The sequence below is a fragment of the Orbicella faveolata genome, unplaced genomic scaffold, assembly GCF_042242905.1.
Source record: "Orbicella faveolata isolate gen_17 unplaced genomic scaffold, um_ofav_v1 contig_24, whole genome shotgun sequence".
NCBI classification, from domain to species: domain Eukaryota; kingdom Metazoa; phylum Cnidaria; class Anthozoa; order Scleractinia; family Merulinidae; genus Orbicella; species Orbicella faveolata.
The window spans coordinates 14934192-14955055 of record NW_028301552.1 but is presented as its reverse complement, the minus strand read 5'-3'; the positions used below and the strand labels follow the sequence as shown (position 1 = coordinate 14955055).

At 40.0% G+C, this 20864-nt stretch overlaps 1 protein-coding gene and 1 pseudogene across 1 annotated transcript; both read right to left on the bottom strand.

Annotated features, from left to right (window-relative positions):
• The window catches only part of LOC149110556 (uncharacterized), a 71438-nt pseudogene extending 51244 nt beyond the window's left edge, over nucleotides 1–20194 (bottom strand).
• LOC110047330 (uncharacterized) lies at nucleotides 405–2538 on the bottom strand. Its single transcript, XM_089291455.1, has 2 exons — nucleotides 1706–2538; nucleotides 405–1619 (listed from the first exon to the last, which is right to left on the bottom strand). The coding sequence occupies exons 1-2, from the start codon at nucleotides 2276–2278 to the stop codon at nucleotides 405–407; spliced, it is 1788 nt and encodes a 595-aa protein (XP_089147581.1). The 5' UTR covers nucleotides 2279–2538.
• Nucleotides 20195–20864: the final 670 nt, after the last annotated feature.

The window sequence follows — 20864 nt, the reverse complement described above, 5'->3', positions numbered from 1 at the left end:
CATTTGTTTTATAATATTTTTTTTGTTTACTTTTCAGAACAAAACGATAGTACAACAACAATAAGGTAATTTCAAAATTACGTTTCACTATTTCTTAGAATGCGTCTTGCACAATGTGTCTTCTTTTAAGAACTAAACGATAGTAAAATAACGATAGAGTAATGTCACAATTAGGTTTCACTACTTCTGAGAACACTAGTTGTACAATCTTGTGTCTTCTTTTCAGAACTAAACAATAGCAAAGTAATGATAGAGTAATTTAACAATTACATTTCACTACTTCTGAGAAGGCTTCTTGTACAATGTTGTGTTTTGTTTTCAAAACTTAACGATAGTACAGGAACGATAGAGTAATTTTACAATTACATTTTACTGTTTCTGAGAACACTTCTTGTACAATGTCTTTATTTTCTCGTGGCAGAGATGTGTTTGAGAACATTGTCGGTTTCAAATAGATGCATTATTTCTCTTCTCAGAGGCATAGTCTTAATTGGGTGAAAGAAGTTTTCTAAGACCTCCACGGCATCAGCATCCCATTGCCTACATGACTTTGAGGACACTGAACCAGTGTCAGGTAGGGTTTTAACGCCGTCATCATCTGGTTGATCAACTACGTCTTTGAGAGTCCTGGCAAGCTTTGTGCGATACTGCACAAAGTCGTACACTTTCTTCACTTTACGCGGCTGCACCACCAGACTCTTGAGATGATTGTCATTTTGCATTTGTGCCAGCATTTCTTGCTCAGACAGAAACTCTCCTCGCTTGATCTCTTTCTTGAATATGCTCCTCGCCACAAGACGGTCTTCTGCAGTCAGGCTTGCAGGTTTGGAAGTGGACTTGGAGGTCGATGCCTCACCTGACTTGTCAGGAACAGTAGACTGTTGCTTCTTAAGTTTGAGGTCCTTAAGGGGGACATCATCGTCTTCATCATCAGACTGTACAGCCTTAGTTGCAGAAGTGGATGCTTTGGTTGGACTGCCTTTGGGAGAGTCTGTAGCTCCTTGTATAATGCTTTTCATGATGTGTGCTGAAGTGGCCTTTCTAGCATTAAGACTGAGGACGTAATTTCTATCAGCAGTTGTTTTGTGCTTCATGTGAGATGCGACAACTCGCTTAGCATGCACCGAAAGCTTGTCTGCTGCTGAGCTGAACAGTTTGAGTATACTTGTGGCTGTTACACGATGCTCTGTACATACTCCAGCGTGCTGAAACGTTTCAGCTACCCGACGCCCGATGGTGCCATGTGGAAATTGTTCGCCATTTTCTTTGACGAAAAGATGTTTTTCACTTTTGACAGCAAACTCTGGCCGTATAACATCTGCGTATACTTTCACCATATGGTAGAGTTGCGCATTAACAACCAGCTCGGCAGGTCCCTGATGCTTGGTGGTCTTGTGCTCGTCAACTATCACTATGTACTGGTCATTGTCTTTCACGTACGTGGCACGGCAAAACCTGTCTAGCAAGCAATACTCTAATGGGCCAGGGCGAGCTGTATTCTCAAATAAGGTAGTGACCATTAGGTAATCACGCACTTGCACGAACTCGTTTTTGCTTAGACTTCTGAATCCATCCGACACCTCCCCAATCAGCCTTACTGCCGTTCGCGCATATTCAGTCTGGGCGAATTTGCACACATCAGCTGTTTCCACTGCCGTAAATGATTCTTCGACTTTCCTAGTGGTTGTTTGGGTGGCTGTCAGACGACGAATGGATTTGCTATAGTCTGACAACATTTGGCAAGGTGATGAGACTTTTTTCCCTTGTCAGTCAAGTACGTGTTTTTGTAAAAGACGCCTCTCTCGATGAACTGCCTGAAGAGTTCTAGAGATTTCAAGTATGCTTTCAATGTGTTCCCCTTCAAAGTTCCATCGTCAAGGTTTGGCTTAAGAAACTCTGTCCAAATGTCCATGCTGTCGTTGCGAATTAGACAGCAGAGGTCTTTGCCATCTGGGTCCATGGCCTTCAGGATCATGTGCACTTGCCGGACGTGTAACAGTGTTTGCTCTTCACGAATGCTGCCTCCGACACCATGCATGAGAAAGAAATAGAACTGGCTTAGAAAATGTCCCCTCTGGGTTTTGTTTTGGTCTGAAGTCATGCGGTAGTACTCCTTCCAGCACCTGGCGGTCTCCGATAGTTGGCTGGGAACATCTGAGCCATCCCCGTCCTCCCTGTCCTCCTCAGTTGGAGTGTCGTCTTCAGCGGAGTCGTCATGAAGGGAGTAGTCACTCTCTTCAGTGGTGGTTGATGTCTGTCTCTTCATCCTTGCTCTCATCAAGTAACTTGGCCTTTTTGATGGGAACAGCTGCAGTTTTCTTTTTTGGCGCAGGTACAACTGACGAAGACTTGTTCTTGATACTGGGAGATGGAAGTGGGTGTTTGGAGCCAGAGGGTTTCTTGATACTGACACTGGATTTGACCGATGACAATGATGGCGTGTTTTTCTTCTTCTGAGATGGGCCTGATATACGAACAAAAGTCTTCTTGGCAGTCACAATGGTGTCAGGGTCTCCAAGCTGGTGGACTCGATGCAAGTGTTGCGATATCCGCGTAACTTCTTTTTCACATCCTCTGTAGCCACATTGATACCATGAAGTAGGCCTTTTATTACTCTTCTCTTTGGATTGACACTTTGCCAGAAGATCAGCCTTTGCTACCCACACTTTGGCAGTTTTGGTGTCTGGCAATTCTACAGGATGATTCTTCAGGAGGTGTGTGAGCAGGAGAGTGCTAGTGTGAGGGCAGAGAGGGCATTTCCTCTTCTTGTTGTGGTTCCTCTTAGGAGCCTTCTTTGCTGCTTCCGTCTCCTTTTCTTGGTCTCCTTTCTTCTCTGCAGTGCCACCTTCACCTTCATCTCTAGGATTAGCACTGGAAACAACATCTTCTGTCTTTTCTTTTGGGTCTCCTTTGCTCTCCACGGTGCCACCATCATCTCCATCTCTAGGGTTAGCAATGGAATCATTGTCATGTTCTCCCTCTTCATCTTTTTCAGCTTCATCCTCCGAAGAGACGAGACCTTGCACGTCCATCTTTTCTTCCACCAGTACTTCATCTCCATACTCCAGTATTTCTTCCTTTCCATCTCCCATCTGCTGGGAATTTTGCTCATCAATGTCCCCCAAGAGAGCTTTTAGGTCAATGTTCCATTCTTGGGCACCTATCCCTTGATCCAATTCTGTAATAAGAGTACTGGCACACTCGGCCACATCCGAACCGTCAATGGTTGGCATCACCAGGTGTTCCTTGTGCGTCATTCAGCTAACCAGCTGTACGAAGCCCAGTGCAGTCCTTAGTGCTCTTTCAACAGTATAGAGACTAAGCACATTGGACGAGGCAGCTATGGTGCTTAAAGTGTAGGCGTCAGCTCGCAATTCAGATCTATGTGTTTTAACTTCCAGTGGTTCAATGGTCTGGTCACTCATGCGTACAGCATCGGCCAACTCTTCATCCCCTTCCGCTACATTTTGAAGAACTATCTTTGCTTTGGGAAAAGCCGTTGTAGCTGTTGACACAATTCCATCATTAGACATCACCACCGATTCACTGGGAATCAGTTAGATATCAGTGTAATCATAAGATATCACAAACATGGGTCCTCACATAGAGGTCCACAATAAATCAATCAAATCAATCGTTTGTAGACCGTGAAACTCTTAAAATCACCTTCAAAATTAAGGGAGCAGGGTATGTTTGTATTTAGGGTAAGGGTTTCCATTAGGGAATGGGTACAAGTAATTTAAGACAATGTGCAGGTAGGCCTTGAATGCTTCTATATACCTTCCAAATCTGAAGGCAAATGGTTAAAACCCCTTTGAGATATTAGCAGTTAAATTTTTGTCTCGTTTTTATGTGGATATTTCGAGAGAGTATTGGATACTAGTTTACACATCCGCCATATTGGACAAAACTTAAATCACTTATAACTCCTAGAGGTTTTAACCATTTTCCATGATATTTACAGGGTAGATAGAGGACACTTAGGCCTATATAACAGTATATAAGTTTCACGATCTACTTACGTAATGGCCATGATATAAGCCAATCAAATAACACATCAAACTCATTCATTATTCATGCAATATTGAACCGATTTGCATAAAACTGGTAGCAAACGGTTCCAAACAATGCTAACTAACACATGGATAGCATAAAACATCAATCAGGGTCCTCCAAACATATCTACAAGGTCCCTTAATAACATAAATACGTAACAGAGCACCCTTGACTTTGTTATGGTTACCACACACAAGCCTTTGTTTCTATCTTAGGGAAAATGCATCAGGTAGTGTCGAGAACACCTTATGTACCTTCCCTGATAGTTGGATGGCTTCTATCTGGTCTCCTAAGGGTGCAAAATCCATCAAAAAACGGAGCAAAAAAAGCATGTACTTACCCAATGAAGGCTTGAAGGGAGAATGGCCGAGGGGAGAATGGTACCAACCTTGTGTAAGCTGCAATAGTATGTTTTTTAAAAGATTAATAAAAATTTAGGTTTTATGATTTTGAGTTGAATTTTTGTTTTTTAGAGCTAAAGGCTTGGACTATCTAACTGGATAAAAATGTTACATAACTGTCTTAGAGTTACCTGTCAATCAAACGATAACTTTTGCAAAAGTGAAAGTGGTTAGGGGTTTAAAGGCAAGGGCTGCATTCGTGGTATAAACGCCATCTTGGGTTCGAGGCGCTCTTTGAAGCTACTATCAAATGCATCGCACTCAAGCATCAGTGTCCTACTACTGCAATTCAGTGGCAACTTTGCGTCTTATTATATTAACCTTATTCATGACATCAAGCTTAATCCCAGACCTTATCAAGCAAGAGGCAACAACAAGAAGACTTCTTCCAGCTCACGGCCAACGGCGTCGACTCCAGTGCACATGCATAACCAACAAAGTCTACTTAGAAAAGATACTCAACAGAAACCTTGGATAATCCATTTCAATTGCAGAAGTCTTCTTCGCCACATCAATGAGTTATGCCTTATATTCACTAGAAACCATCCTTTGGTGATCGCAATTGCTGAAACCTGACTGAACGACACTCTTATAGACTCAGAAGTACATACCTCTGGCTATCAAATGTTTCACTTAGATCGCTCCCATGGCCGTAAAGGCAGTGCTACTGCTATCTATTTGCTCAATCAGAATGGACTTAAGTTTTCTCGATGATGTGATCTTGAGCATGGATACAAAACTCTCTGGCTGCAATTTGAGATAAATCACAAAAATTATTTACTTTGCTGTGCTTACCGAGCACCAAACGAGTCCCTCGAGATTTTTAATTACTTGGCAGATGTTTTACATAAAGCCACTAGGCACAATATGGGGGTAATTATTCTAGGCGACTTGAATTGCGATTGTTTAAAGAGTGCACTACATCAAACAGAAAGAATAGAGGAGTTCTTAATGGCAAATGAACTTAGACAAATGATAACAGAATCCACCAGAGTAACGAGTACATCTTCACTTGTTGATGTACTTATTACATTGACACCTAACTCATTTGAATCTACTGGTGTTCTATCAGCCTCCTTTAGTAACCACCTACCGATTTTTAAACTCGTGGATACGCGAAGCGTAGAAATGTGTTTGTTGTGGGGACTCCAATATGCAAATGTGTCACTCACTCACTCACTCACTCACTCAGGTGTAGACACTGCTTGTAATTAGTCGGCCCGAACAAGAGTGCCTGAGTCCAATGCCATATTGGAATAGTAACCGTGCAGTCAGTGCAGGCCTACTACCCAATGTGTGCATCATGCCAGCCCGAATATTGATGATTTTGTAGCTTTTACATGACCATTAATATTAGGTGTTTCGCTAAATTGAAGTGGAGTTGACTTCGAATGTTCGAATTAGTACTATGGCCAACTTGAAGGCTGAATTTTAGGAGCATTTGAGTCATCCAGGTGTTCAAAATGACCACGAGATGTGCATTTGTTTGCTGGAAAGTGACCTGAAAAGCTAATCTGGTAAGCTTTGATGAGAATGTGTCTTATTCCTCGACCTTAATGAGCTTCTATGAGCGAAACAAACAGCTTTTAATGAACGAAACAGGTATTGAATGCAAGACAAACATTGGCACTGTTGTATAATATTGTAATTTCATTTTTATAATTTAGTAACATCTAAACCTGAGGCCAGGTGAAATATTGTTTTAGCCCTACAACATTGTGTCAGCCTTGCAGTAGTGACGTATTGTTTTACTTTTCAAGTTTGGCTGATTAGATCTGCTGTGAGATCCAACGTTCAATCAAGCAGGACCTTCGTTCACCACTCTGCAGTTTAAACACTTAAGTTTTTCATGTTGAGTTGTCCATGTTCAACCGGCATCGAGTTAAAGTGCCACTAACCCGAAAAATTTTTTTTGCTAATATAAATTTCCTTTATCTCCTGATCACCACTGCGAAAAAATTATCGTTTTAGCTATTTTCGTTAATTTTCTATGAAATTTTAAAGTTTGCAAATTTCCCCTTTTCCATGTTCACGACCGAGGAATAGCGGAGAATGGGACAAGTTGGCTTTTGACGTCACTTCGGGAATAACAATATTTTGTTTCTGAGAAGAATGTATGCAAACATGCGATAGTGTGTCAAAATCGTTGCAGAATGCAAGGAAGATATGTTGTTGGAGGCTGTAGCAATACAGGATGCGTAGAATAGAGTATTCCTCTTCATTCAATACCTCTATCTCGATGAAACTCGGCCAGAAATGAGAAAAAGACCAAAGAAGTGGGCTGGTCTGTGTGAAGCTAATGCCGGGTAGCCATTTAGGATTTCTTCGATCTCGGGTTCGCCACTACTGTAAAAACCTAGAGATTTTCATGGCCTGTATATTCTTCTCTATCTCTAGTGGAAAACTTGAAATTGTCAAGGTACTGCATAAGACACGAATTTGGGATAAGCTGCGAGCCATCTGACTATTTCGAGCGCAAACAATCCTCCATCGCGAGTCCCAGACAAAACTATAGGTGACAAAATTACATGGTAAATTAAACGCATCGCATTTTGAAATAGAGACTTGACTTGTCTAAACGAATAGTAAACTAAACCCACATTCTACAACGACGCGAAGAAGATTGTTGAGGCTTCAAACTGGTGAACTAGCTATGTATTTGTGGATTTTAATAAAAACACATGCACGCTGGAGGTCGTCTGTAATCTGGCCGTGTTTCTCAATGGCCATTCCGAATACAAAATTGTTTTTCTCTTGGAGTTTTGTCTTCGAGGAACGAAATACATCTAAATTACAAACTTAGAATGGATCAAGCATTTATAAATATACGAGGAAAGTGAAACAAACGATTAAGATTCGACCCTATGGCTACCGACGGGGATTGTTGTGCTGAAAGAAGAATGCGCTTATCAGTCAACCGAAACGCAAACTGAGAAGTTGAGGACTCCCAGGTTATTACCGTGCGTAAAATGGACATTTCATTCAAAATAACAGTGAAGTAGAAATGTATTTATTTAATGGAAGTACACTGAACCTCTTTTCAAGATCTTGTCGAAGGATTTTCCATGATTTCACTAGTACGGAATATGCAAATTTGTGTAGCTCATGTTCGTACACAGTAATTGAATGTGCATATTCTACGGTCGGGCGACAATAACGAAGCGAAAAGTTACCTCACCTTCGAATATTGTTTGCTGACATCTCTGCTTATCTCTTATGTAAAAACTAGTTTCAATCAATGATCTGGAGAAGTAGGCAGGAGTGGATTACGACTGCATCGCATTTTAACTTGTATTTCGGGGGAAATTAATATTTGAATATAAAAGTGTTTTGTCACTCAGAAATTTGCACGTTCTGTAAAGTCAAATTACCAACTCTTTGTGTTCATTGACATCTTTATAACCCTTTAAGAGCTGTAAGCTAACTCTTCAGTCATTGTTTGTACCTTTATAACCCAAATGGACCGGCAAATTGTTGATCCCGGCCTTAATATAATTATACAACACGGCGATCTCGACTGGCAACCCGCACTTCGAAAAGGAAAAAAAACTATGTACCTCGCAGCCGTCCAAATCGTAGCTAGACTCCGAATTGTAATGCTAGATGATACAGTTCTTTCACTTTAAGTTCTTGTCCCGTTTTGATAAAACATGAATCACAAATACCCCAAAAATTTTCTGACTGCCCTCAAAGCTCAGTCAAAAGTCTCTTCAGTGTTTTAGCCCGGTTCCCGAAGTGACGTGACTAGTAGCCCGACCCAGATCCCACTTGCGCGGTCGTGAACATAGAAATTACATGTTGAAACGCTTGTAGAAACGCAGGGATTTTATCAATCGAGATAATTTTTTCGCTGAAGTAATCAGGGAAACTAGTAGATTTTATTAAAGGAAAAAATTTTGGGGGGTTAGTGGCACTTTAAGTTTAGATTAAAGTTGTGTTCTTTATATTTGTGTTGTTTATTTTAGTACATTGATCAGAACTCTAAGTGGCATGTGAAATGCACGTAAACTTGGAAAGAAACTCCCAAATACTTGATTTTGATAAGCTTAAATGATTTTTACCCTGTCTTTTGTTTACACTTTTGCTTCCTGATTGAAAAGAAAACAAAGGGAAAGAAACTTCCTTGAGCTTGTCCCCAATTATTAGTTAATACTAAATACATTGACATTCAGTAAAGCTGTTATTATTATTGTTGGAACACATATTTATGGTCAACAGATTTGTCAGATCAACACTGAAAATGCTTGCAAAAAAGTGCTTATTTTTATGTATTTTACATACAATATATAGAGACAAGTGGTTCCACATTGGAAAAGAAGTGCTGTTTCATAAGAAACCTTACCTATAATCTTGAATGAAATGCAATGAAAAAGGTTTGAGCTCGTACGACTTTAATGCATATAAATTTTTCCAGCAGGCAGATCAACATCAAGATCTGGGTGTGAGGGAAGGGGGGGGGGGAAGGGGGGAGAGTATTCTATGATTTGTTGGGAAGGAGTGCCCTCTGTGACCCAAGAACCCTTAGCCTTTACCATTCCATGTTCTGCTGCAATTTTGCCACCCTAGCTATTCTGGCCATATGTCTTTGTAATATGTGTGCAAAAGAAAGCCAACGAAAAAAGCCTACACTTTGTGAGTTAAGTGCGACCTTGCATGGTACAAACCGGCTTGTTTTAACAGCATTTAATAATACACCAGTAATTGCAAGTTCACCAATATGTTTCTTCTCTAGATTACCTAATCCACAAGTTTGGCCACAGGTCTCCTTTAATTGGAGTTCTGCATGGGTCATCCATCAAACCTATTAAACAACGCTACATTGAAACCCGTTCGTTTACCTCACAATGCATTGCAAAGTTTATCACAGACTTACAATTTGTGTCGTGGAATACTGTGGAAATTTTTTCTCACATCAACAAATGTTACGTCTGGCAATCCTTGTTTCTTAATGCTATGAATGAGCACTTTGATATCTGCCGCAAATGCATTCGCTAGTCAACTTATCCCTGGCTAGATAAATCGATACTGTCCACAATGAGAAGGCGTGATCAGTTCCACAAAAAAGCTAGGAAATTCAATCGGCCATCAGATTGGTTGTAATATAGGCACCTGCGAAATCTAGTCACCTCATTACTCAAAAAAGCCAGAAAGAATTATTTTACTGAGAAATTAGCGGAAAGTAGATCCAATCCGCATAACTTCTGGAAAACTTTCAAGCAGGTTCTGATTATTGATGGCAAAGAGGTGACTGCTCACAATGACATTGCCGATGCGTTGAACTTATATTTTACGTCAATAGCATCCTCTCTCTTAGCCAACTCAAATGAAGTCAAATCTGAATTTGTTCCAGACACGGCGCCATCAAACATCAAATCCTTTAAATTTACCCTGCAAAATGTGAATGAGGTTTCTAAAGCTATCAAGGATCTTAACCAGACAAAGGCAACAGGATCAGATGGGATTTCCGTGAAAGTCCTAAAAATGGTGGAACCGAGTGTCTCTCAAAGCCTAACTCATCTTTTCAATGAATCGCTTCAAGCTGGTCAATTCCCTTCTGCCTGGAAAAAAGCAAGAGTAACACCACTTTTCAAAGGAGGCACAGCAACTGACTGTGATAATTACCAACCTATTTCAGTGCTACCCTTTGTTTCAAAAATCCTGGAATCCTTTGCAAATTTGGACTGACAGAACTTTGTTTACAAGTCTGGTCTCATAGAACAGCATCAGTTTGCCTACTCCAAGTTCTCTTCAACTACTGTGGGTCTACTTAAGGTAGATTCATGGAAGATGGCAATTGATAAAGGTCTCAACTCAGTGTTTTTCAATACAATACAATACTTTATTTAACCACGCAACACCAAGGAGCGCAAGTGCTCGTTAAAATGTGTGCGTGAACTCAGAATTGTGTAAAAGAAGAAAAAGAAGAAATAGGATTATATAATCTATGTAAATATGTAATGTACAATAGATGCCTAAAAATAGTTATGTACAAATATAATAAGAAATAAGTTATTTAAACCTAAAATAATTACCTAGTAATCATTTAAAAGTTAAAAGAGCGTTAGCGTCCCTTACAGATGGAGGTATTGACCTTGACTTAAGAAAAGCCTTTGAGGATATCAGACATGACGTTTTGCTCACCAAGCTTCAATATCATGGTGTCAAAGAGTCCGAACTTCAATGGTTCAACAGTTACCTCTCTGAGAGATCACAGTGTGTCGTCTTCAAGGACGCTATTTCGGCTCTGTTGCTTCTCTCTTTTGGTGTCCCGCAGGGGTCGGTTTTAGGACCAATGTTATTTAACATCCACATTAATAATATATTGAAGGCATGCCATACTTCCAATGTCTCGTTATATGCAGAGGACACCAAGATGCATTCCAGTTCTAAGGACATTGATTTAGCTGAGCACAATGTCAATGAGGACCTCAGGAACGTACGACACTGGTTCTGCAGAAATGGCCTTTTTTGTAACATAAAAAAGACGGAAACCATGGTTATTGCATCACAGAATGCAGTTAAAACCACCAGGGACATTAACATATTCTATGGAAATTCAATCTTAAAACAACAGAAGCATTTTAAGTATCTTGGCGTAGTGGTAGACGAGTCGTTATCATGGAACAATCATGTGTCTTATGTTGCCTTCAGGGTTTATCCCAAACTGAAACTTTTAAACAGAATTTCATCTTTTCCTAGCCCTCTGCTATTTTATTGAAGATTTATAAAGTAACAATTCTACCTATTTTAGACTATGGTTGCACCGTATGGGGATTTTGCAGCAAGAAGAACTCTGATTTTTTACAAGGGCTGCAAAATAAGACGAGAATAATTTTGAGAACAAATCACTGAACGTGCACACAGTTTATGAGAGAGAAGCTTGGTCTGTAAAACCTCATTCAATACGCGGCGTTATATGCGTCTACAGTTAGTTTATAGAATCGTGAACGATTATAACTGTCCCAGCCAACTACAAGGCTATTTTGTATTACGATCCGAACTTCATGGTAAGGTCTTCAGAGACAACAGAGAACTTCATCTCCCTAGAACTTAACCTACTATGGGCCAGTCCACATTCATGTATGCTGCTGCCAAGAAATGGAATGACCTCCCAAACGACCATCTAAACTGCAGTAGTCTGAAAATTTTTAAAACTAAACTTTTTTAAATTTTTTAGTTATTTAGACAAGACTGCTCATAAATGTAGCGTTTAGATTTTTTTTTTAGTATTGTTTGATCGATTATCGTTTTTTACCAAGTAATTTATAGATACTAATCATCGGTTTATACCAGCGTCTTCCTCCCGGACTTCACCGATCAGTCTTTCAGTTTTAAATAAAGCTTTTATTATTATTATTAAGGTTAGTAATGGCATCCTCCAGGTTTAGACCGCTGGCCAGTATCTGATTCAGTTCAAGGATGACTGGAACTGGAATATCGCTGTTGGGACTTTTGACAATTGGTCTACCATCTGGAGCAGCTAAATTAAAAAATTGTGAGGACAAAGCTGTAAAAGGTTACTCAATTAATCAGTTGAACTACACAACCTGTTGAGTATTTTGATGTAAACAGCCAGCTATAATTCATGCAGTCAGTGCACTGATGTTACATTATGGCACTTAATCTATAGTTTTCTCCATCAGGTACTTTGCTGAAGCAGTTGCCTAATTGGAACATCACTGAGAGCCCTGCATACACTGAGATGGAGACTAATAGCAATTCACATGATCAGCACTTACTGTCAATTACACGCAGCATTTTCAACAAAGTGTCCTTGCTTTTTCTCTTGACACTCTCTTTAGCATCATGGATGAGCTGCTAAATGTGGATAGCCCTTGTTTCACCATGTGATCGTAGGGAGCAAAACTCGCCATCTGTAGTAGTGCCTGAAAAGGTATTTCCAGGGACACATAGTCAGACAAACCAGGCAGGAGAAATTGGAAACATTATAGTCTTTTTACAAAAATTGTACAGTTTGCCAATCATGAATAAACCCACAAAGAGTCACACAGAAAGAGAGAGAGAGAAAGTGAGAGGCAGAGGGAGAGGGAGTGTGTGATACATTAGGGCCACTCACCCAGGGCTAAAAATTAACTTCAGTGCTTGGTTGCCACTCGGGCCAGTATCCCTGAACTCTTAGTGGCCCAGGCCAAAATGAAGTGGCCCTCAAATTTTCTCGTACAGTTGGTTACTCTCCATAACATCGTCCTTGCTTTTGGCTTTTTTCGGCGGCGGCTGTTCACATCCAGAGAGGTATTTCCACATTTTGTATTCCAAACTCAAGCAGTTTGCCGATATTCGTGTTTCCAAATGTACCGCACAGACCTCTGGGTAAGTCTGGAGTCAGGTGTCAATAAAATCAAAATGGCATCTACATATCGGAGCGATCTAAAAACTCGATCACCAACGGCTTTAAATTTTGCACTTTAGAACTAACTTTTACTACAGATTGATGAACTTAGAGTTCAGGAAAGAACAGAAAGGAAAGAAAGGTACTCCAAGGAAAGAGCATTTCATTTCATCTTTATTGTTATCCTTTGCATACTTCTCAAATCGTAGTCGCCCTTTGGGCGATCAAACCTCAATTCTTAGTGGCCCTGGGCTCTTTTTAATCGCCACTGGCGACCGTGCGACTGCGAAGTTTTAACCCTGCTTACCCACAACAGACAGTCCTCTCTCTGTCATATGTTTCTTCACTTCTGTTGTGAAGTCACAAACATACCGCTCATGCAGGTTTTTGTATGGAATGAATCTCACTGGTAAGGCATAAGGCTTCTTTTACCATCTTTCATCCGAGAGCATTAAGACCAAGACATGGGTGGCTGCTGTTCTCTTCTTCTTGAATAGGTTCCGAGGGTAGCTTTTTGTATCACTAGCCATGCCTCTGAGAAATGTCTTCACAACCATTAAATCCTGTGGTCTAACCACAGCAGGATTAAGTTGACTCAATTCTGCTTCATAGACTTGCTTTAAGAGTTGTGCTTGTTGCCGAAGTGTCTGAAATTCGACCACATTCCAATTTGCATTTTTCAATTTTTTTAAACAATTTTTTTAAAATAATACTAGTGAGCAGCACTTCAGCAACAGATCTTGTCAACTTGCTTTATTTTCTCTGACCGGTTTCGTCTGATCATACAGACTTCATCAGGGAGTTTGAACAAGATACATAAAGGAACTTATTTTATACCTATTCTTTAGAGTACAAATCACGTTCCGACTAGGGTGTGAACAGCAAAAAACACCTACAAAATTGCATGCAGGATATGACTAAAATCCTGCGAATGTGCAATGTTTAATTTTGGGGCTCACGGATTTAACGTTAAATCCCTGATGAAACTCCCTGATGAAGTCTGTATGATCAGACGAAACCAGGGATCTGTTGCTGAAGTGCTGCTCACCAGTATTATTTTTAAAAAAATTGTCTAAGTCACAGCTAGCAGAAGCCACAATATGTTCCGCAACACTTCAGATCGCTCTGGATTCAAGATGACCAAAAGTGCTTTAAAACTTAAAAAACGGCAAGAATCTACAGATAGACAAAGTCGGGCGCGTGAGGAGGTCGTAGAAGATCATCGAGCGACAACAACCGAAGAATCACCTGAATCCGAAATATGGATCGATGACCACTTTCAACGCGTGCTAAAAAATCTTGTCCGTAGCTTCATCGAGGCTGAAAATCAGCTTTATGGTCTACAGGAACGCATACAGAGACTTGAATCCAACAAGAGCAACAGGAAGGTACCCAGTGGTTTGAAGATTCGCTCTGTAACCGCTAAAGGCTGTAATACCCAGCTTCTTCAAGAAATATTCAACAACATCACCAAAGAAGCTGAATTAAAGCTTCTAGACGCCACTATCAACTCCCTAAAAACTGAAGAACAGCAACCAAAAGTACGGTGCGCTGAAGAGAAGAAGAGCGTCTTCACTGCCATTGAGACCTGGAGGAATTCCTTTCAATCTAGTGATTCTTCTCTTAACACCGAAGCGGACGAATATGTCAAGTCGGCAAAATGTTTTGCCGACAGCTTCTATTTCGAGTGTGCCGCAACACGAGCTTCTAAACGGGTAGCGGAGAACATTAAAAAAGCTTCTAAAGAGGCCAAAAGAACAGAGCAAATGGATACCCAATTTACCATTAACGAACAGTCTGTCCGCGACATGGTGCAACGTGCCGTGCGACAGGAAGTTTCTAAGCTCAACCCAGCTTCTCCGCCTGGAAATACAGCTCCACCGCCCCAAAAAAATTCCAAAAGCCGTGGTAAAAATAGATCAAGCTCCAGAAATCGGAAACAACAACGCCGTCAAGATTCGAGCCAGGATGCCCCGAAACCCGTGTAACCCCTCGCCCGCAGCCAAAAGTGCACAAGGGAGACGAAGTCGATCTAAACAGCGGAGACAGCCCAAAAAACCCAATGTCAGGTTTTCTGATAGCCGCTCTCCCTCTGTTTCTCGTCGCCAGAAATAAGAAAACGGGAAAGGCTGCGGAAACGGCGTCGTAAAATAGATGTGAGAGACAGTTACTCTAAATGGCTTGACAAAATGGCAAAAAAAAACCGATTTTGGACCTTTTACCACGGAATTTGGAATTTCACAATCTTTCAAATGTCACTCTCACCCCAGAGCAGTCACAAACTCTTGGCTTAGGTCTTAAATTTAGACCTACGCTTAGACTGCCTGCCATTTGTGTTTTTGACAATCAAATACAGGATTTCTGTCGTAGCGTCCATCTGCATTACAAATTTGCTGATCAACCTGATGACCCGGACTTCAATCCTAAACTGTACGTTAAAACAGGATGGAATCCGCCTCGGGAAGATCCTGACCTCAAAGAAAACCTGTATAAAATCCGTCTAGAGCTACTGGAGACCTTTAACCAGACCCGCGTTGGACAAACAATCTGACGTTTGGCGAACGGAGAGGATTACGTGAGCTCAAGGAAAACCCCACAGTTCGCGTCTTAGCCACAGACAAAAACCTCGGACCTGCTCTCATATCCACAGACTGGATAGAAAAAGCGACTCTTAAACACCTCAATGACACTAAATCATATGCTAAAGTCACAAAAGATGACTGGACATTTAGACGTCAAAAGGTAATTGAGACCAGAGATAAACTTGTAAATAGTTACTCTAGATTTTTACCACCCAACTCTGTCAAGTTCCTCCGTAGCCTAGACGACAGTCCTAGGAGTATCGATCCTGCTAAATTTTATATTATTCCTAAGATTCATAAGTCACCTATAGCTGGGAGGCCTATCGCAGCTTCTCACTCTTATATCACTAGGCCCATTAGTATTTTTGTTGACGAATTAGTCAAACCAAACATTACTATGCCTACGGTTTTGCGTGACTCGGGTGAACTGATCCAATGTTTAGAGAAAGTTGAGCTACCCGCAAATTGCCTTCTTGTTACGGTGGATGTGTCATCACTCTATCCAAACATTGACACAAAGAAAGCAATTATTGCTCTTGACCTCTTGCTTAGAGAGGGCAAGGTAGCGCAAACACCTCTCTTGGTTCAGTTAACTCGTGTAATCTTTGAAAATAATTTCCTTAAATCTGAATTTAGTAGCGATATATACCATCAAACATTTGGTATCGCCATGGGTACTCCCTTCGCGGTTACAGCCGCAAACGCTTTTATGTATTATCATGAGAGGGATATTATTGAATTGTATTCTCAAAATTTAACCCTCTACAAGCGTTTTATCGATGATATTTTTGTCATCTGGGAAGGCCCTCGGGAGACCCTCCTTGAATTTCTCAGTGCCATTAATACTAAGGATGAACGCATTAAGATAACTTACGAAATTAGCGATTCTAAGATTTCCTTTCTAGACTTGCTACTTTTCAAAGATTCTGTCATAAACAAACTGCAATACTCTACTTTTCAGAAACTGCTTAACAAGTATCTGTATATACCATATGAGTCATTTCACCCCACTAGCAACAAGAAAGCTTTTATCAAAGGCGAGCTCATGCGTTACGCCAGAAATAGCTCGACTTTTCGCTCATTCGATGAGACACGTCAACTATTCTGGAAGTGCTTACGCCTTCGGGGTTATCCAGCTAGGTTTTTACTACCCGTTTTCAGGGAGATAAACTATAGTGAAAGGAGTAAATGGTTCTCTAAGCCTGGTCGGTTATCTAGACATAGGACAGTGGTGTTCAAATCCACGTTTAACTGCAGTCATGTTGGAATCAAAAAAGTTACTCTTAAGCATTTACCAAACCTTAGTTCTATTGTTAGTTATAAATCTACCAATACGTTAGCACATCTATGTAAGTAAACGTTTTTGGGGCTCACGGATTTAACGTTAAATCCGTGAGCCCCAAAATTAAACATTGCACATTCGCAGGATTTTAGTCATATCCTGCACGCAATTTTGTAGGTGTTTTTTGCTGTTCACACCCTAGTCGGAACGTGATTTGTACTCTAAAGAATAGGTATAAAATAAGTTCCTTTATGTATCTTGTTCAAACTCCCTGATGAAGTCTGTATGATCAGACGAAACCGGTCGGAGAAAATAAAGCAAGTTGACAAGATCTTTTGCTGAAGTGCTGCTCACTAGTATTATTTTAAAAAAATTGTTTAAAAAAGATTGTTTAAAAAAAATTGTTTAAAAAAATTTTTTTAAAAAAAAGAGTTTCCTCTGCAGTAGATGCATTTGTGAACTTCTTCCTGTACTCCTCAACAGCTTCCTTGAAACCACTATCTAGGAACTCCATCAACGTCCAACTCATCAATCCACTGTTTCAACCCTGCTTCAAGCTCTACACAACTCTCAAGGCCCGCCAAACTGCCCACCTGATGAACTCTATTGTCATACTCCTCCCTCAGCTCCTGTAACTTTCCGTCACCGAGATCTACATCTCCATTCCATACACCTTTCATTGATTCCGTTAATGCTTTGTTGATGTCTGTGGCATCTAATTTTAACCAGAATCGCCCACTGGGATTAGCCTCTTTGAGTTCATCAAATGCCGCCAGGTATAAAATACACAAATAAATACAGCTCTAATAGGGCTACTTAGATAATTTAATTTAATTTAATTTAAATCCTCTGTACTAGAAATATTTTACAATGGACAAATAGTGAAACTAAACTGGGGAAACAACATAATCTTGCAATAACTGAATAACTTGAATAAACATTACCTCCCTACAAACATCATTGAAAGGTATTAAAAATACAAACTTAATTTTTCACTAGGGGTGCTGATTTGATATACTGCATCTAGAATAGAAGGGGTGTCTATTTGAATGGAAACAATCTATTAGGCAGAATAATGCATTACCTGCACATCTGTACTTGAGGTAAACAGTGACTTTTGGTTCCTTCTTTGTTGGGTGGATTTGCTGGTGCAAGGTACATTTACTTGTGCCTAAAACATAAAGTAAGTTCAAATTGAAATGCTGTTTAGGCAATAAGGGAAACTGGATACTTGATATTACATCATAGCTCAAAAAATTGAACAAACTCATTCAAACACTGTACAAGTCAATTGATAATTAATTAAAAATTGTCCTATTTACCTTCATGGGATCTCTTATGTCTTTTGGATCCATGCCACTCCACATAGGGCCTGCCAAAAGTCTCTGGAATCTCTCTGGAAATTCCATAAGCATTGTCTCCTGCCACATTTACTTAAAATCCTCAGGTTCCTTAATCTAGTTTGAAAGGAAAAAGTATTAAATTGGGTTTAAATCCTAACAACGGACAATTAATATGTCTTGTTTTTACTAAATATGAGGTGTATTATCAGAGCATTTTTAACTCAGCCATCAATGTTCAATTGTGCAGTCAGTGTGGCATTTCAGCAATCCCAATTAACACCAAATTTGATTCACATCGATCAGCAACAAGGCATGACATAGTCATCAATGTTAACAAACTAAAACTGTAGACAGCACAGACAAATCATATATTTTCCCACAACAGTTAAAAACTGCCCAGAAAAGGTAACTTACTTGCATAACATTAGTGCAGGTGAAGAACTCAATGCAATACTGCAGTAGCCCAAATGGCATTCTGTTAAGTGGGATGAGTGGTCCTGACTTGTCTGGGCGATCATTAGCAAGCATCTGACAAAATTTAATAACCCAGTTGACTTTGTTACTTGTCTCCAACCTCTTCATCGCTGCTAACGATAGCTGAACAAAGCCAAGTACGTTTGATGCTAGGGCGTTCTTTGCTGTAAGTCATGAGTACAGCTGTTCAACTATGCTTAAAGTGTTCAGGTCTTTTACTTCATTGAACAAACTTAATAACAGCTGCATCAAGTTCACATTTGGTCCTAACAGTAGTAGACCTTCCGTAATCAAATCCATAAGCTGAGTAGGAGTAAGGCAGCTTAATTTGCTAGCAAGAGATGGTGACAAATTCAGGTTATCTGTATTTGGACTTGCTGAAGACTGGTACGGTGAACCATCACAGTAAGGCCAAAAGCAGCTTCAGCTGCATCCACAGTTCCATACTTTCTTTTCAAATCCACAAGCACATGACGCCACACGCTTGGTTCTGAAGACAAAGAATTTGCAATGATTGAAATATTTGCCATTTTATGACAAATTTACATAACCAAAACACACAGGTGGTTTATTCAAATACTGCAGAGAAAATGTAAAACAAAATTTTCCTAAAACAATATCAACTAAGTATAAAAACAATGTATTTTAATGCTGAGCATTGATTATGATATCACAAATTATCAACGAGGACATAAGTAAAGATTAGAGTATTTGTAGAGCAAGGTATATTGTTCTACAAATACTTGCTATTATATGGCCAGCTCCATGAGCGGGCAAGATGAATCAAATCCTGCACTGTGATTGGCTACCCGAGCAGGCAAGATGGAGCTATTTTGCCCGCTTGAGACCACTGGCCGTGTCCCGCAAGAAAAATTTCCCCGAAAGCTATATAATAAATCCTTTATTGACCAAGCTTGTTCGGTCAAGATGGCTGGATATTGGCCTCATCCTCTTTTGGCAAAAAAAGAACTTGGCCAATATCCAGCCATCTTGATGTCACACTTGGTCAATAACCCATATGTATTTACAAGTCCAAGAAAGTTCTCCAAGCATCAATTTTCTGGTCTTATGAGATCATTCACAAAGTATACTGCTTCAACAGAGAGGTATAAATTATTGTGAATATAAGACAACAGCAATTTTTAATATGTCTTACTGGTTCTCCTGTGTGTTGTCTTCGCCATATCCTGGGTAAACTCTGCAGCTTTATCCCAGTATTCAAGTTGAGTGCCGAATGACGGCCATTCTCCTTTCTTTAGTTCACCGAATAGGGCTATAAATTGTACCAAGGCGATCTCTTCACTCTTCCCCACAAAATTGCCACCATCTTCCTTTTCTGGGGCGAAATTAACTGCTTTGGGCTTTTAGGAGATCAAACCAACTTGGCTTTTCTGAGTATTCCGCGACTGACCTTCAACGATAAAAAGAGATACGACTTACAAGTTCACTCAGTTGATTTTCGAATTGCTGTTGCTGTAACGTAGTATGCTCAGGGAAAATAAAATCAGAAAATGAACAAATCAGAGGCCAAGGAAATAAACAAGCACCTTTTCGAAAGGGCTTATCTTTTCTTGAAAAGCCAACGTTTGCCTGGCAGGTCTTTCCTCCGATGCACCATCGACTTCTTGTTCACGAGGTCTCTTTTCATTAGGTTTGTTAGGCGTATTGCCGGTCACAACATGTGGACGTTTTTCCTAACCATCCATCTAGATAAAAAAATAGAAAAGACACGGGAAGTTAAAAAGTTTGAGAAATATCAGTTATTGAGCTTCAATAACAACAAAGTGGAAGAAACCAACACGAAACTCACTTTTCTGCAATTTGAGTAACCTGACGCCTTGCGAACACATTTTGTTGAAGTAAACAGGCGAAAAACGTGAAATTCTACAACAAAATACTGCTGAAACTGCGAGGTTCTTCGAGGTTCCAGAATCAAATCGACTTCGGTAATATCTTATTTTGTTAATCCCATCGCTTATTGGATAGAACATTGCCATAACAACTGTCACTTGCCGCGATTGTTTGGGGTCATTCGGCCATCACGTCGTTTGCAAGTGAAATGAAATCGAGAACATTGATCTAAAAAAAGGTTAGTACTGAATCAATTGGCAAGCTTAACAATGTAAAGAGACAATAAATATTCAGACAGTTCAAAAAAACTTACGTTAAAGTACTTTGATCTGTTTGAAATCGATGTTAGAAAATGCTGCTTCCCAATGTGAAAAGCTTCTTGGAGGTGACTAAATTAGGTAATATTTTCGCGCAAAGCATCATGGACTACGTGATTCGTCCTCCTTTCTTCAGGCATAAGATGTACTAAACTTAGAATCTGTTTACAACTTTCCAGCTCGATAGTGTCTTTCGTTTGGAAACCAG

Coding starts and splice junctions, on each gene's coding strand:
- LOC110047330 (XM_089291455.1), bottom strand. CDS start 2,278: ATGAGAGCAAGGATGAAGAGACAGACATCAACCACCACTGAAGAGAGT. Junction 1,620..1,705: donor CTATAGCAAATCCATTCGTC/GTCTGACAGCCA, acceptor AAATTCGCCCAG/ACTGAATATGCGCGAACGGC.